At 55.2% G+C, this 17342-nt stretch overlaps 1 protein-coding gene across 1 annotated transcript; it reads right to left on the reverse strand.

Annotated features, from left to right (window-relative positions):
* Positions 1 to 3443: 3443 nt before the first annotated feature.
* Lrrc32 (leucine rich repeat containing 32) lies at positions 3444 to 15320 on the reverse strand. Its single transcript, XM_005357533.3, has 3 exons — positions 15265 to 15320; positions 11244 to 11338; positions 3444 to 7152 (listed from the first exon to the last, which is right to left on the reverse strand). Exons 2-3 carry the CDS (start codon positions 11328 to 11330, stop codon positions 5248 to 5250), a joined length of 1992 nt encoding a protein of 663 aa, XP_005357590.1. The 5' UTR covers positions 11331 to 11338; positions 15265 to 15320; the 3' UTR covers positions 3444 to 5247.
* Between the last annotated feature and the right edge of the window lie 2022 nt (positions 15321 to 17342).

A 17342-nucleotide genomic window follows, 5' to 3' on the forward strand; every position in this document is an offset into this window, starting at 1 on the left:
AGTAGGAGGTGTTGGGGGAGGAGGGATGGACTCACAACAGAACCCTGGGGAGGCATCCCCAGCTTGGAAAAGTGGTCCTGGCAAGTTGGAAGGTCTCCTGCTGAGAAGAGAAGGTTCCCAGATGCTGGAGGACCAGGGAGTCCAAGGATGAGAGCCTGAAGAGCTTTGGCTGTCCTGCAGCCAGGTCAAGCCAGAGCTTGGCTCTCCCTTCGACCTCTCCTCTTCATGCTGAAATCCTGCTGTCCCTGTAGGCAGCTCAGATGCCTTCCAAGCCCACTCAGTCCTCCAGCTGTGAGGCCTGTGATCAGCTGCAAACAACCTCCCTCACCCCTGACAGCTTCCTGAGTTGACGGCCCGCGTCTCCTCTCCTCCCACAGCAGAGGTTTTATCTAACTGTCTCCATGTTTCCCACAGACCCAGCACCCAGAACCTCGGGGATGCCCAGGCAGTCGGGCATGACAAATACGCATGCATATGAGCCCCGTTATACAGATGGACAACTGGAGACGCAATAGTGCAATTTGCCCTCACCTCCAGAGCAAAGGTGGCCCTCGGAGCAAGAGTGGCCCGGGTTCTGAGTTTGATTTCACAGGCAGAGCTTCCTCCAGGCCAGTCCAATGGGAGGGGTGGGGTGGGAGCTGGGTCCTGAGAACCAGCTGGCTAGAGAGACGTGAAGTTGGGAGGGCCAAGTTCAGGGAAAGCGCAGCTGTGGAGGGACCAATCTGTTTATTATGCTTGGTCTGTACTCCAAACAGAGCTGATGGATGGAGCCCCTCCAGCTCTATAAACAGCTCAGCCCTCCCTTCTTCCCTCCAGCCCCCTCTGTTCTCAGCACAGCTGTTTCTAGGGAGACAGAGGTGGCTGTGGGGTGGAGAGACGGGATGAGAAGACAGGGCGGACAAAGATAAGAGTATCCTCAAGGCGAGGGGAGCCGGAGGACAACAGAAGCCGGTCAGAGGGCACGCTTATGGCGCTATTGCTGCCCCTGAATAGCCTGCGTCCAGCCACCCACTGCCTCTGTCCTCTCTGGATCCCCTGGGCCTGTCTGAAGGCTGGATTTAAATCCAAGAGTTCATAAGTACTGGAGGGCAGAGTCCATTAATTTGGGAAATCTTTTCTGAGCTCACATTCCCGGGGGACACACAGGGGACTCTGGGTAGGAATTTTTTTCCCAGGGCTCTTGATCTGATGATGGGTCAGACAGAAACCCAGTGCTCGAACTGAGGGGCCCATGGGGATACAGGCAGCAGGAGGAAGGAACGCAGGCCGTCTCCTCGGAGGAGGTGGTCCAGTCAGACAGAGGCAGCAGGAGTTTGTGGTTGGGTCAGGGTGGGGGGGACAGACCTGTTGGGGGAGGGGTGAGCCTGGGGCTGTGAGGGTCAGACGCTAGGGTCACCAATAGTCAAGGTCATCAGCTCGTTGCTGGGCGTGGTAGTGCACACCTGCCATCCCTGTACGTGGGAGGAGGAGGCAGGATGATGATGGGGAGCTCACGGTCATTCTCAGTGACATAGTCAATCCAAGGTCCACCTGGACCACAGGATACCGTGACTCAAAAACCAAAGAACAAGACGCAGGAGAGATAGATAGCTGCAGTGGGTAAAAGCATTTGCTGCCAAGCCCGAGGATCTGGGTCCGAGCCTCCATATCTGCAGTGGTAGAAGGAAGAACTGATCTTCACAAGTTGTATTCTGACCGCCATGCACATGGGCTCAGACGCAAATAAATAAAACGTAACAAAAACCAATAAGAAAAAACTCACTGGCTTCAGAGAGGGAAGAACCTGGTTTAGGTCTCACCTCTAGAATCTCAAGATACAATAGGAATCTCTTCAAGCCCTGTAGGAAGAAGGTCCATCGACTGCTCAGCCTGGGCTTAGCTGGATGGTCCACAGAGATGGTGACAGCCGAGAGGAGCTGTCACTACCTCCCAGGGGCGTGGAGGCTGTCTGGAAGATAAGGGGGTTTGCGTGGGCAGCTGACCAGGAATCTGGGTCTGGTGGAGTGAGATGGTGAGGCAGCTGGAAGGGTGGGGCACCCTAAGAGCCCACTGAACTGGGTGGGTTGAGTGTGACACCCCAGGTGCCTGTGACATAGCACACGAGGGGCCCCCTCTCCTAGAACTGGCTGAAAGTTCAGTAAACCGGATGTTCTGATGACCTAGTTGGCAACTGTGTTCACATTTCCCTGAAAACAGGAATCTCTGTCCCACTGGGGATCTCGGCCAGGTGAGCAGGCTCCCCTGTTTGCCAGGAAAGGGGGTCAGGGCTCTGGTGGGGTCCTGTTGGAGGCGAGGCCCACAGGTACCACAGAACCCAGCCAATACAATGGCCTGGTCCAACTATGCCTTTACTGAGCCCACGCAGTGTGCCTTCCCAAGCCCAGGGCTGTCCTATGAAACAGCGGTGTCTTCTCAGGGGTGTGGGAGTGCGAACCAAGGATGCGCGGGAGAGGCCGGAGGCAGAGAAGTTACTGAAGGAATCTTCAGGAGAAGGCAAGGCTGTCTATCCAGGGCCCAGTGGCCACTTTGGCTGTGGGATTGCTTCCGGGTGCTTGGAGGGCAGGGAAAAGGCTGGGATGTAAGAGGGGCGGGCTGGGGAGGAAGACGCAGAGGCCAGTGCCTGAGTGTTGATGTACTGAGTCGGGCCCGAGAGACCAGCTAAAGTGCCACAAGCCAAGTAAAGAGACCGAGGCAGGCATTGCTGTTCACCCTCCAGATTCTGAACCCACTTCTCACTTGACCACCTCCCTACCGCTGCCCTCGGTGAGGCAGATCCTCCCTTCCTCAAAACTTTCTTGCTTCCAAGTTCAATCTGGCTCTGCATCTCGATGGCTTGCTGACTAACCTCTCCCTGGGTTCCCTAGTCCCTAGGAGGCCTCAGTTGGGAGGGACAGATGGGAATTCATCTGGAGGTGCCTGGAGAAAGAAGACCTGAGAACTTCATGGGTGAGGTGGACGGCTGTGGTGACCAGGGACAAAGACATGACTCTGAAAGCATGCAGATCTTATATAAGGAGGCCTTGGGAGACCTCGGCTAAGACAGGGTGGGGTGGGCTGAGGGATGGATGGAGGGGATCTGCCATAGAGAGCTGGGAAAGGCCGGATGGGAGACTGTACAAGGCTCTGCCGCTGGCTTTAAGATGGTGAGGGAGAGCCTTTCTCTGTACCCATCCTCCTCCAATCTTTAAACAAAGGCGGGGGGGGGGGCGCTGGGGACACAGACACATAGCTGCAGACAGGTGGGAGGGGTCACAGTCACTACTTCCCGAGAGTTGGGGTGGGGAAAGGTGATGTTGGATGTGGCAGGGTTATAAAGGAGGCTGAGGAGCAGGGTGGAGCCAGCGGAGAGAGTCAGTGTCCCCCGAGGTGCCTCACGAGGAAGTGCATGCCACGGCCTGGGGTATCCGAAGTAAGCAGACTGGCAGGCCACAGTTTCTCCAAAATTATACTTTAATACATTCATGTGAGTTATACAAAGAGCAGGTCCCAGGGCCTGGCAGCGGCCAGCCCTGGGAGGTGACAGCAGCATGATAAAATGTCTTCAGAGCTCAGGCACCGGGGCCGTGCGTTGGCCTCCAGGCCGAGTGCTGTGTGCAGTAGCACCTAGACCTCACTGGCTGCGCCGGTGGGGATGCAAGCCCTAGACTGCCCCTCCATTCTCTGAGCCTTTAACTCTCTCTGGGCCCAGTTTCCTCATCTGTAAAGGGGGGCAGAGAGAACGGTGTTTCTATCTTCCTGTACGTTACCGAGCATGCTTGCAGACTGTGGGTCAAGGCACAGCGAAACTGATGAAGCAGGTTCTAGGATTGGGTCCAAGGCTCCCTTTTCTCCCTGCAGCCCACGAGAATGAGTGGGGAGCCTGACGGGGTCTTGCTTCTTATTTTCTATGCCTGGTGAGGATAGGCATGACAGCTGGCACCGTGAGTCAGGAACCACACAGGTGACCCTGCTGGGCACCTAGCTCAGGGCCTTGGGCGTGCGAAGCCAATGCTCTACCACTACCAGCAAGAGTCCAGCTGGCCTTCTCCTGTTCCTCCCACAGTTCCTGCTGCTGATTTGTGTGACCCTGAGCAAGCCCATAAACTTTGTTTTCCTTTTCTGTTTAGTGGTGGGGATTACACTCGATAGTGTCAAACCCCAAGGTATGCTGGATGGAGGGAGAGTGGGATTGTGGGGGCAAGATGAGAAAGGGAGACTCATACTGGCGTGCAAATGAGGAGCCCTGAGGCAGAGAAGCAGAAGGTCTGTGGGTGCCTGTCTGAGAAGAAGGAGTGTGCAGCAAGGATGCTCGGATCCTGGTTAGGGTAGGGCCACGTCCGGTCCACTTGACCGCCTGCAGGCACTGCACTGGCAAGGCTTAGGTCCTGGAGACGGGAGGACGAAGGTTTGATTCGATTTTTTGGCTTTGGCATCTCTCTCAGCCACAGACTCTTAAAGGAACCTTGTTTTCTTCTTGCGTATAAGGCAGATAACACAGAAACCTCCAAGAGTTGGCTTGGATTTGCCTCTGCAGCTGCTAAGCTGAGTGCAAAATAGAACCAGATAGCCAAGGCTCTCTCTCCCTCTTGGCCCAGAAGCCAGGGTGGGGCTCAGATGGAAGGAGGCCTGAGCAGGGGGCTGGGAATCCAGGCAGCATTGGGGTCAGTGTCTGTAACAGGAGAGCACACTAGGGTGAAGGGCTTGTCCAGGGCAGGACACAGACCGACCTGGGTCTGGCTGGAAGTCCACGCTGGTTCAGCTGAAACATCAGAATCTGGCGCAGGAGTCCAGATTCAAGACCTTTGTGGGAGGTTCTGGCTCTCTCTTCCGGTCACAAGTTCTTCATTTGCAGAGAGACTGAAAGTCATTATCGGCAGACGCGACAGAGCTCTGTGTGGAAGTGGCTCAGACAAACCATCTCTCAGGTTGGGCTCTCTCTTGCCCAAACACGGCCAGCCAGGGTGGGCTCTCCATGACCAGCTGGGGACTGTAGGTCTGGGGGCTCAGGCCCGCCACATTGCGTGGTCACTGGTTCTGTGACAGTCTCTCTTGCCAGAGGACAGGGTCTGGCCTGAAGCAGATGCTCAGTGGAAAGCTGTTGGTACGCTCTGTTCTGTAAACTGCCACAGCTGGACCACATACACAGCCTAGGAAGCAACTACCTGTTTATGCGGTGGGATTCAGGATGTTGAGCCCCTGGTCACTGTGTAACCTGAGTCAGACCCCCAGCTTCTCTGCCCCTCTGGCTACCACACCGAGGAAGATCCCTCAGGCTTTGTATTGTTGACTGAACTTCTGCCTGCGGAGGAAGCAGCAGGTGGCCAGTGTGGTGAGGAGGATGGCAGAGACCAGTGTGAAGGTGAGGATGATGATGAGGTTGATGTTCTTGAACCCACCCTTCCCACAATCCTCGGGACTCACACGGCTCAGGGGCACCTCCTCCTGGGAGTCAAAGCGGCAGGTGAGGTCCCGAGTAGCGTCCACGTCTACCCGTCCCTGGTGTAGCTGAGCTGCCAGCCAGCCATTGCCACAGCAGCTGAGTGGATTTCCCTGCAGGTACAGGCGCCGGAGGCTAGTCTCCAGGCCACCCATGGCATTGCCTGGCAAGAGGCTGAAGCTGTTGTTCCGCAGATCCAGCACCTCCAGGGACACAGCCTGTGTCCAGGCAGGCAGGTGACTGAGGCGGTTCTCGGAAAGGTTAAGGAGCTTGAGGTGGCGGAAACATGGCAGGTCCACCTTCAAGATGTTCAGCCCATTGCCCTGAAGTTCCAGTACCTCCAAGGATGCCTCTAGGCCTACCAAGGCTCCAGTGGCCACATCCAGGCCAGGGTTGTCAGAGAGGTCCAGCTCAGTAAGTGGGGTGTGGAAAAAGCTGCTGGCCCTGAGCACCTCCATTGAGTTCCCTGCCATGTTCAGAACACGAAGGGTGGGGATCCCAGAGAAATCCACACAGCCTGGGGGACCTGGTTCTGCTCGGCCCCCACAGGGACTGACCTGATTTCCCCCTAGGTTGAGTCTCTGCAGGCTGGCTAGGCTGGCAAAGGTATAGGGTGGCAGTTCGTGCAGGGCATTGTTCTGCAGGAGCAATGTCTTCAGGGACCCCAGGGCTTTGGTGCCCAGTTCCAACGCTTCCAGCACATTGTGGCTCAAGTCCAAAAGCACCAGGCAGGGCAGGGAGCCCACACGCCGGGCCTCAAAGGATTGCAGGCAGTTTCGACTGAGGTTAAGGAAGCGCAGGGAGATCAGATGTTCAAGAAAACCGGCAGGAACCAGATTGATCTCATTGTAACTCAGATCTAGGTTCAGGAGCTGGGAGAGGGGTTTGGTGCTGGTGTTCCGGCTGGGGTTGGATAGTAGAGAGGCTGACCAGCCCTCAGAGGGTGCATGGAGGTCCTCACTGTCCTGGGGCAACCCCGCCGGGAGCCGGATGAGGTTGTTAGATACGTTTAGGTAGCTAAGTCTTGGGAATGAGGCCAGGTCAGGAAAGTGGAGCAGCTTGTTCTCCCGAAGGTCGAGCCAGGCCAGCTGGAACTGGGCCTGGGGTTCTGGGGCCGTCTGGAATGCCTCGATACTGTTGCAGCTCAGGTCAAGTACCTGTAGCTGTTGGAGGCTGAAGTCTGAGATGCAGGTGAGGGAATTCCTGGAGAGATTGAGGTGGGTTAAGTGGGGCACAGCCTTGAAGGCACCATCCTCGATGTCCATCAGTATGTTGCTGTGGAGGTCCAGCTGCTCCAGGGCTGGCATGCCCCGGAAGGTGTGGCGTGCCAGGCGAGTGAGGCTGTTCTCTGCCAGGGAGAGAGTGCGCAGGCTCGGGGCCTCACCCAACAGCCGCTCCACCAGACTGTCATACAGACTGTTCCCGGAGAGGTCCAGGGAGGCCAGAAGGGGCAAGCGGCCCAGACTGCCGCTGTTCAGTGCCACGCTCATGGCGAGCCGGTTGTGGGCTAGGTTGAGGTGTTCTAGGTGCGGCAGGGCCTGGAAGACTCCTGGCTGGAGGAAGCTGATCTCGTTGACGCTTAAGTCCAGGTGACGAAGTGCCGTGTAGAAGCCCAAGGGGGAGACCAGAATACTCTGCAGCCTGTTGCCAGACAAGGAGAGAGCTCGGATGTCCAGTGAGAGCACAGAGGGGACCTGAAGGAGGCCAAGGCCCTGGCACAAGGCCTCCTTGTTCACCTAGAGAGAGCAAGGGTAGTGGAGAAGTTGGCATTAATAGGAGCAAGACAATAGAACAGGACAGACAGTGTTCTCTAGGAAAAATGGCTAACTCTCTCCAAGCTGGGGGGTGGTGGTAGTTTGAATGTAATTGGTCCCATAAGCATATAGGAAGTGGCACTATCAGGGGGTGTGACTTTGTTGAAGGAAGCGTGCCACTGTGAAGGGCTTTGAGGTCTCATATGCTCAAGTCCTGCCCAGTGTCTCAGACTACTTCCTGTTGCCTTTGCGTCAAGAGGTAAGAACTCTCAGCTCCTGCTCTAGCACCATCTCTGCCTGCACACTGCCATGCTCCCTGCCATGATGATAATTGACTGAACCTCTGAAACTGTGAGCTGCCACCCCAGTTAAATGCTTTCCTTTGTAAGAGTTTCCATGGTCATGGTGTCTCTTCACAGCAATAGAAACCCTAACTAAGACAAGGGCTTCCCCACGGACTCCCAGAATGCCAGACCCTTTTCTTCACCCAGACAATGACACTAGCCTTCTCTCTGGCCCTGACTCTGGCAGTCTAGTGGATACTGGACAGGAGGGAGGTAGAAGATAGAAATAGTAGGTGAATCTTAGAATAGATACGTGCTGATTATTGTCCTGCTATATGGAAAACTAAGCTAAGCTCCACTCAGAGTGGCCAAGAAGCAACATGGCCACAGCTTCCAGGTCCACAGCTGGGTCGTGGCCACATCCCAGATAAAGTCCCAGCATTGGGCTGGGAACTCCTGCAGGGTGTTCCACCAGCTGCTTTGATTTGGTCCACCCAGCCTCAGATCTCATTCCTCTTATGACCTGGAGTAGGCTCTGGACACAATACTTTTTGTAGCTGCTACCTCCTCCCCATCAGTGGCCCCACTTCTGGTGGCCTGGTCCAGCACAGAACCCTGAAGGTGGCAGGAATGAGAAGACTGAGCAGGGGTAAGGAATGCCAGGGCCCGACCAGCACTATCTGATGATAGCTGGGTGACTGCTACCAAGTCACAGCAACCCTCCAGTTCCTTACCCCCAAATTAACTGTCATTCCCAGCACCTACTTTATATATCAGGGTTTTCTGACTGGTCACCCTGTCAACTACAGCCCCAGGTATAGGGGTGATCTGATGGAATTACACATTTTTATCAAAGCCCAGGTCAGAGAGGATAAGGGAGTGTCCAGGATCACCCAGATGGTGTGGAAGGAGCTGGGATTTGAACACAGGTCTTTCTGCCATGCTTATCCTTCCACAAAGCACGTCTTTAAGGGTAATATGTAAATGCATACCTCTATCTGGTCCCAGATTGTCACTCTAGGTCCCCCAGTCCTCCCTAGCAAATAGTGGGACTTCTACAACCAGCCAGCTTAGTTTCACCCCGTCCCTGCCTGTCTCCACCGGCCGCCCCCACCACTGAACTACCCACCGCCTAAATGCCCAGAGACGGCTCAAAACCCACTTTGCCTACGGTATGCTTGGCCTTAGCATGGAGCGGAATCCATCAAGACTTTGCCCAACCTGTCCACTGGCCTCAGTCCAATCTACCTAGCCACTCCTCCCACACTCTTTCACGCCCATCTCTGGACACGTGTGGATCAGATCTGTATGAGACTTCCACGCGGAGAACCCAACACCTTCAACTGTGTGTTCTCCCTATGGCCTGGTACCCCTAAACAAAGGCCAAGTGGGGAGCTGCAGCCAGTAAGCTTGGAGCAAAGAAAGGACTCCATTGATGGACATGGATGTCTCGGACCTGACCCTCAGAAGGGCTCTGGAAATGTCTTTGATGAACGAGTTGCAGACATCTGTGTTTAAGTAAAGGGCTGGGGCCTTGATCCAATCAATCCTGGGTGGTAGGGGGAGGAAGAGCTAATTCGGATATTCAGATTAAAGCCACTGGAGACATCAGAGCAAAGGGAACCAGCCCACCTGCTATCCATATGCCAAAGTCAAGGCCTGCCCTGGTAGTGACTTGCCTGGGCCCTACAGGGATCCAGTGGTTGAGGTAGCCAGGAAGAAACACAAGTCTGCGACCCCTGCCTGGTCTAGCTCTGAGGCTCCCCCTGATGACCCCGAGATGAGGGGCAAGGCAAGGCACTGTCTGGCCATGGGCACTGGTGTGAACGCCTTCTGTGTAAAGTACCTTGATTAGCCTTACACTTCCAGGAAAAGCTGCCAAATGAGATTCTAGGAGACCCAACAATACTCCTCTCCCACAGAAATTAGATACCTATTTGCCACCTCCTGTACAGGAGCACCCTGCTGTAACTGCAGCAGAATGACCCATTGTGAGCATGAATTTCTTTTTGTGTAAGCTGAGCTCTCAACACCCAGGTACCCAGGCTAGCTGGACAACCACCATGCATGATTTACCCTTCATTTGTGGTGCACACACCACACTCTCCCATGTCAGCCCACACCCACATACCCTCCCCTCTCCAGCTCCAGAGGAACCATGGCAGGAGCTGGCACAGCCTGAGACTGTCTATCAGGTACTGCAGAGGCCCAGGGAGCACCTGGAGCAGGAGGATCCTTGAATCCCATCTCAATGATGGACTGCCAGGAGTCTCTGGTGCAGAGATGATAGGGAATAGGCCTTGGCTACGGTTTAGCATCCCTATTCACACTGCTGTATCAACCACTGCTCTGCTTTCTTCCTGATGGGGAAAAGAACATGCTCTCCAACTCCTCTTCCCATCCACACACACAGGAGGAACCTGTGTAAGGAGAAGCACTGGCCATGAACAGTGCAGGCGGAGCTGGATTTGAACTGAGACCCTCACTTCTATTCTCAGGGCCACAAGTCTTCTCTGCTGCTGTGTGCATACAGGACTTTTCTGTGATGGTTCAGAAAGTCCTTTCCTGTCTATCATAGAAGGCTTCTCAGGGCATCTCTGCCCCGAGCCCTCTATCTGCTGGGTCAAAACCCTTCACCATCTAGGGCCTCAGTCCTCCAAGTCCCTGGGCATAGGGTGATATCTGAAGCCTTTCCTGCTGTTATTCTTGGTTGTAAGACTCGTAAGAGGCTTCCAAGGAAGAAGTGGTGGCCACCGCAGGGCACACAGACCCCAGGAAAGGGCTGCTGGCATTTCTGGCCTCTGTAAGCAGTGTGATTCTGTGCCCAAGTGCAGCTGGTGGTGGCCTCTCCTATCTCAAGTCTGCTTCACAAATGTCCTAGAGCAGTGGCTCCAGCCTTCCTAATGCTGCGACCTTTAATACAGTCTCTCATGGTGTGGTGACCCCCAACCATAAACTCATTTTTGTTGCTATTTCCTAACTATAATTTTGCTACCGTTATGAATCATAATGTAAATATCTGATTTGCAGAGACCCCTGCGGGGGTCATGACCCACAGGTTGAGAAACACTGACCTAAAGGGTCATTTCCTTATCCTTCACAGGGTCACAATGTCTTTAGCATCTGTCCGGCTTGGAATAGGAAAAGAACAGAAATAGGTCAAGCCTGCCCTCTGTCCCCGAGGGGCTCTTGGTCTACCGGGTAGGATAGCCTTGGGCCATGCACCCAGCACCCCACATCCTCAGTCTGCTCAGCATGGAGGTGGGTGGAAGGGCATGAAGCCGGAAGAGGAGCAGCCGAAGGAGTCAGCCAGCAATGCCAGGGGAGGCTTTCTGGGCAAGGTGGCATTTGACCTGGCTATACTGAGTGAGGGAATTCTAACCGGCAGGCAGGCCAAGTCCAGGAGCCCAGCTGGGAAGGGGATCTGTGCCCAGGAGAATCAGTACAGGGGAGTCTTTCCCAGTTTGTCTCTTCCCCAGCACCTTTCCCCCAGTAGCTCCCAGAAGATGGGGAACAGAGAGCTGGGGGTGAGTGTCCCTCTGTCCCTAGCCTAATGATCTTGGTTAGGTCACCTAACCTCCCCCAAACCTGTGTTCCTTATATAAAAAAGGAACAAGAGCATTGGGTAAGCAGGCTTCTGAACAGTCTACGGTATGCTCAACAAATACCAAGGCAAAACTCGCACCTTTCCTAGGTCCTCCAACCTTTGCTCCTGCGCTGGGCTGTGGGACACCCTTCACCCAGCAAGGATGGGACAGGCACCCTTACTCTGCCTGCATGGTGTCTTACCGTCCTGCAGGGCAATTGGTCCCGGTGCTGAGAGATAGCCAGGCCCAGAGTCAGCATGGCCGGGAGTAGCAGGATCTGGTGGCTCATGGCTCTGCCTATGGAGGAGAGGAAAGGGGAATAGTGAGGCCACTGCTCCCTGCACTACCGACAACACCCACTTGCCCTCCCTCGAAGCTTCTAGACCAGAGCTAAGAGCAAGAGGCATATGGGCTTCGGGACTCAGGGGAGCTGAAAGTAGTGGTGTCCAGAACTTTTGGAGCCGGGGTAGGGGGCCAGGGATTGGGACTTTGAGGCCAAGCTGAGTCTTTACTCAGAGGAAGCAAAACTTTTGAAGCAATGAATGACTTGTCTGCTTTGGGTTTACCTAAGGCCCACCCGAGGCCGTTGAGATAGCTCAGGGCTAAAGGCACTTGCCAGTGAGCCTAAGTGGCTTGAGTTTGGTCTTGGGACCCCCCACGTGGGAGGAGAAAACTGCCCCTGGACTTCACTAATCTCTACACATGTACCCGCTCCCTTCAAATCAAGAAAATGTAATTTAAAAAAAATTATAAAGGTCAACCTACTAGAAGAAAATTAAGAGTGCTAAAATTAGGGGCGTTCAAGACGAAAAGGGACCCTAGGGCAGGGTTGGCTGGAGGAAAACCTCAATTTGGTTTCCCCCCAGGCCCCAGGCAGGCCCCAAGCCCAGCCTCGTAGGCTCCAGACGCTCCCTCATTTTGACCTTTTTCTTTCGGTTGGAATTCTCAGACTTTGTCATTGTTCGTCATTGTTCGGGGTTGGCCAGGGCACTAACAGGAAGCCCCACCCCAGCTCACTGCCAGCCCTCCACTTTCACTGACCACTGCTGTGTAAGCAGGGTGGGGGCCCGGGCCCACAAGGACCCCAGAGGCCCTCAGCAGGGGTGAATCCCTGAGCCACGTGCTCAGGAGACAGATCAGCCAATTCATCTGATTAATTAACGAATGAATGAATCCAGTTGCGCCCATGCTGGACGTCACCTCACATCTAACTCTGTGCTGGGAAACAGTCATGAGCATGTGCTGAAGAGATCACAGCCTGGACACAGCCGGCTCACAAGAAGGGACCACGGGACTCAGAGCTGAACACCTGGCAGCTCCCTCCTCTCCGGTAGGTGCCTGCTGAGTGACCCTATACAGGTCTCATCATCTCTCTGACCTTATTCCCTGAGGTAGATGACAACCACGTCAAGTTCTGCTGAGGATAAACGGGACATAGTCTACGGGAGTGTCACAGCTTATCAGACCTCTGCCGTCAAACCTGACAATTACCAACTCTTTCAGTCCCCACAAGGACTCGGTTCCGTTTTTCTTACACTTCTCATCGTATAGAAGAGGGGGAAAACCAAACAAATGACAAAAACCAAAACAAAACAAAACCAGGGCTCAGAGAGGCTGAGCCATACACACACCTAAGGCATCACAGCTAAGGGGAAGGCTACCTTCTGGGTCTGTGCTACCTCTACACTTGAAGGTCTCCACAGAGGGTGCTCAATGTAAGTGCTACCTCTCTGAGGGTGGCCTCGGGAGATCGGCAGGCCTTCATGGTGTCAGGACCCACCGGCCATGAAGGCTGCTCTGCCTTCATCTTGCTGAGACCCACAATGGCCGGGCCAGCGTGGCCCTTTTAACTCTCCTTCCTGACTCCCCCAGGGCCCAACCCTACCCCACAACACTCTCCTTACACTGCAGGTCGTGAGTTCACAGGAAATTTTGTTCTTTTGGTTCAAAAGCAGTCCCCACCTGCTTTTGAACATTAGCATACTCAGAACTAAATGAAAACCCCTGGTCTTCATCTCTAGCTTCTTAGCATCATACCCCCCCCCCAACTTTCTGGGTCCTGAATACGTGTATTTCCTTTGGACCTCTGGGTACTTTCAGTGCCCGAGCCTTGCCTTCTTTTGTTCCCCCTATGGCTGAATACCTACCTCCCCACCTCACGGACTGTGCCTTGGATGCCATGTCCTCCGGGAAGCCATTTCTGGTTCCCCTGAGCTGTGTTCTTCAGATTCTTATAGTTGCTGAGCTTTGGACAACCCAGTGTGGAGCACGGAGCCCACCCCAATATGCTTCCCAGCCCGTGAAAGGAAAGCACCCCAGACGCACACCAGCATTTGAGTCTCCAATGCAGAAAATGTGGGTGAGGGGAGGTCCCCCGACTCCTTGTGTCCCCTTGCCCCCATCCTTCCATATCCCACCAGGTTCAAAGTTGCTGACCTTCAGTGCAACAGCCGACTATACTTTCTGAGTTCTCGCTTCCCTCCACTACGGGACAACCAGCTCCATACATGGCGGTCAGCAATGTTTCAAAATCACCTGGCAGATCTCAGGAGTCACTTTGAAATCTCCAGGAGGATCAAGGTTTCACTCTCTCTCCCATCAGCTCCTCCAACAACTCCTCAGTCACACCCCAGTACCTTCACTGCCTGCCTGGGGCTCCGCCTTGTGCTCCCTCTACCCAGAATGCTCTTGCTCGGCTCCACGGTGTTGTAGTTCCCCGACGCCCATCTGTTTCGTTCCTCAAGTAGATGCTCACTAAAGTTCTCTCGAGAAACAAGCGGCTGACCAAGGGCAGAAGTTCTGCTGTCAAAAGGACACCAGGACCTAGGAGCTCCCACAGCAGACCTGGGGTTAAGGAGTAGATGCCCAGGGGCTCCATTGCTCCCCCCTCTGTCAAATCCTGTTCTGCCCTAGCGTGAGGTTCTGCACGTCTAGAAGGGACAGCCCCCACTTTACCACAGATCTATGGTAGAAAGAAACCACGGCTGTGCCTCTCACAGGGAGGACCAGGGGCATTAGAATCCAGGCTCACAGTCCAGCTCCACCACTAGCTAGTCTGAGTCCCCCGGGGCAAGTTCTTTCACCTCTCCTACCTGGACAATCCGTCTGCCGTCCGCAGCACACACCAGTTCCCATTGTACCACTGTCCACCCTTAGCCCAGGTGGGAAGTACCAGGACACCACAGTGTCCTTCCCAGATGGTACAGGGACCAATAGGGCTGAGCATCCCGGGCGAGGTACACTAGGAACAGAGGTCTGCAGGCACGTGACTGCATTCTGACATGGAGAAGTGTTAAAGTACTCTCTGTGTACGTGCTTGTATGTGTCTCTGTGCGTGACAGAGAGAGAAAAGGACAGATAGAGATAATGCCCTACTCTGCAAGGAGGTTACACGTTTTCCTAAGCCCTTGACTGATCTCAGGTCTTTCCATCCTCATAACCACCAAGTGAGGGAGTTACTGCAATTCCTATGTACAGATCAGAAGATTGAGGCACAGGAAGGCGAAGTGCCTGATCTCCAGCCCCTAGATGTGGGGCAGGGGACTCACACAGATCTACAGACCCTTCCTGCTGTGTGGTCTCTAGTGGCACAGACCCAGCTGGCCCCCTGGAGCACAGGAGATTAGGAGAAATGACTTACCCAGAGTCACTTGTACAGTAAATAGAAGAGTGGGAGCCAGAATCCAGCCCCTCTGTCTCCAAAGGAGCTGCCAAGACTTCTCTCGAGCACACTGGGCGGTAGTGCTCTGGTCTGCTCTGACGTACTGGCAGAGGGGGCCTGGGAGGGCAGCTTCGAGACTCACAGGGCAGTGAATCACTAGGGCAGCCCTGTTCTGGAGCCATCCCACATCTCAGGGGAATCAGACCTTAACCCAAAGGAATGTGGCTTTGATGCAGAATGTCAGAGAGGAGGTGGAGCGGGGATGCCTCCCATCTATCACCCACAAAGCAGGTCTGCTTCAAGTCTCTCCAAAGAGCGCTGGGGTATCCCCTCCAAAAACAGCAGTGGTGCTCTGGAGAGTCCATGTCAGCCTCGGGAAGACTTGAATTCAAACCCTCCTCCGCTAGTTCTACTGTGTGCTCTTAGGCACGTCCAGGACTTCCGGCCTTGATTGTCCCAGCTGTCAAATGGGACCACCCATCTGAGCCCTTCCGGGGGAGATCGACTAAGACCTGGGTCCGGCCCAGGTTCCCGAGTCTCTGCGGCTGTCCGCCGCCCCTACCTGGCTCAGCGCCGCCGCCGCCTGGCTCCTCGGCACATCGTTTGCGCAGCCCGCCGGGGTCCAGCCCGCCGAGCCCCGGCCGCTGCAGCGCCGCTCCCGCCGGCCGCGAGGGGGCGGCGCCCGCCCTTTAAATCGCCCTCCCCTCCCTGCCACGCCCCCTAGGGGGGACTCCGAGCCTCGGGGTCCTAACGCCGCCTCTCCAGCTGTGCGACATCTGGGAACGGAGTCTGCATCCATCCCCTCTGACCTGGAACTGCCCGGCCCAAGCTAGGGTTGGAAGAACCCCGGGAGGGAGGAGGAAAACGAAGGAACCTAGGCTGCTGGGGCAGCCGCACGTGCAGCCGTGGGCCGGCGAGGCCCGGGGTCAGGGAGTCCGAGGTCCGCGGAGGAAATCCTGGCGCCGCTACACCCGGGCGGCGGCCACCCAGAGGTTACTGACAACCACCGGCACGAAAGGAAGTGACCCTTCTTTGGCCCTGGGACGGCCCTGAGGGGGGTTCCCCGTACCTCAGCTCTCCTGTCATCTCCGAGCCTGTCAAAGTTCCCAGATAACTGATGGAGAAACTGAGGCTGAGAGTTGCGGGGTGGGGGGCAGGTGTGATATGACCGTAAATACATGTGAAAAAAACCCAATTAGCTAAGGCTAGCCAGGCCCCCATGTATAGTTGGGGGACCCGAGGCTCGGGAAGGTTAAATTGCATATCGAGTCTTAGGACTTCCTCAAAGAGATACTTGGCCCTTCTCAGTCACTGGCGCCACACCCTGCCTGGAGCACCGACCGGAAAGACAGGTGTTCTTGAGAGGAGAATGTTGCCACTGTACTCCAGGCCTGGCTCCTCAGTCACAATGTTCTCCCTGATGGTTACAGCGCTGGGAGAACGTCCACCCCATCCTAACAGCGTGAAAAGGAGTAGCGGCAAGTCTCATGGTGCCCAGAGTCCTGACTCAGCCTGAGGTCAAGCAACGCTTCGCGAAGGAGGCAGCCCCTGTCGCTATGAGGAGTGGAGTCGGCTGGGGCTGCAGGTGAAGGATGCAGTAAGGTCAGGCAGAGTAGGCAAGCTTCCGGCTCCCCCACCCACCGCCCAGCCACCTCGGGGCTCCCGGAGTCCTGGTTCATCCCTCCGCACTTCTCCGTACTATCTAGTCAGACTGAACTCAGTCTCTCTCTGTAACTCGGGGATGTCAAGAGCTGCATTTTGGTTGTGGTGCCGGGGTGGGAAGAAAGGAATGTAGGCTGGGGCCACCACCCAGGGGGCTTTAGAGAATGCCCCTCCTCTGCAGCGTCAATCAGGCGGACACCAGGTTCGTTTCCCTGGGGTCTCGGTTAGAGGAAGGGGCTTCGTGGCTACTCTGCAGAGTGAGCAGAACAGGGATGGACAAAGAGATTCAGGCAGGCTGGGGCTCTCCCTGCCTGCTCACCTCTTAGGGCCTGAGGCTGTCTTGCTTGCCCCCCTAAGGTGGGGGCAGGGCGGGACTGGCCTCACCGCTACAGGATGAGTGGCTGCTTCCCTTGTGCCCCCAGAGTCTGCGGTTGTGGTTAGGAAGCACATGAAGTTCTGCCTTATCGTATTCAGTGCCCCGATGGGGCTCCCCAAGAGGTAAGAGATATAGGGGCAGCCAAGCATGGCCACTGCTACAGCGGTCTCTTGCTGTGGAGCGAGACAATGGTTGTGCTGCCTGGGAGACGTCATAAAGCATAAAACATAAGATGGCCTTGGTTAGAAACCCAGTTAGGAGCCTGACCCCCTTCCCTGTTGGGAAATAAAATTTCTCAGCTGCCTCTCTTGTGGGCAGATGTGAGGCTGAGGAGGGAGAACAAGGAGGTGGGTTGATCCTGAGGAGTAAAGGGTCTCATCCAGGAGGCAGAGCTGGAGTCTGCAGGGGACAGAGGCCAGAATCTAAGCAGGGTCTGATTTACAAGGTCACTGTGGGGTGCTTTATTCTAAGGCCCACGGAGAACAGTTTCCTTCCAGAAAAAAAACCCAGAAGCCGGGTGTTCTCAGTATGGTCATCAGGTGGCAGGTCAGACACCAACTTAGCTGTTTTAATGGAAATGCTTCCATCTTGACACTTCTTAT

This window comes from Microtus ochrogaster, chromosome 22 (assembly GCF_000317375.1).
Source record: "Microtus ochrogaster isolate Prairie Vole_2 chromosome 22, MicOch1.0, whole genome shotgun sequence".
NCBI lineage: Eukaryota > Metazoa > Chordata > Mammalia > Rodentia > Cricetidae > Microtus > Microtus ochrogaster.

Bases quoted from the DNA above. Each gene is read 5' to 3' on its own strand.
- Lrrc32 (XM_005357533.3), bottom strand. From the start codon at position 11,330: ATGAGCCACCAGATCCTGCTACTCCCGGCCATGCTGACTCTGGGCCTG. The intron at 7,153-11,243 runs GTAAGACACCAT...TGCTCTCTCTAG, and splicing joins ACCAATTGCCCTGCAGGACG to GTGAACAAGGAGGCCTTGTG.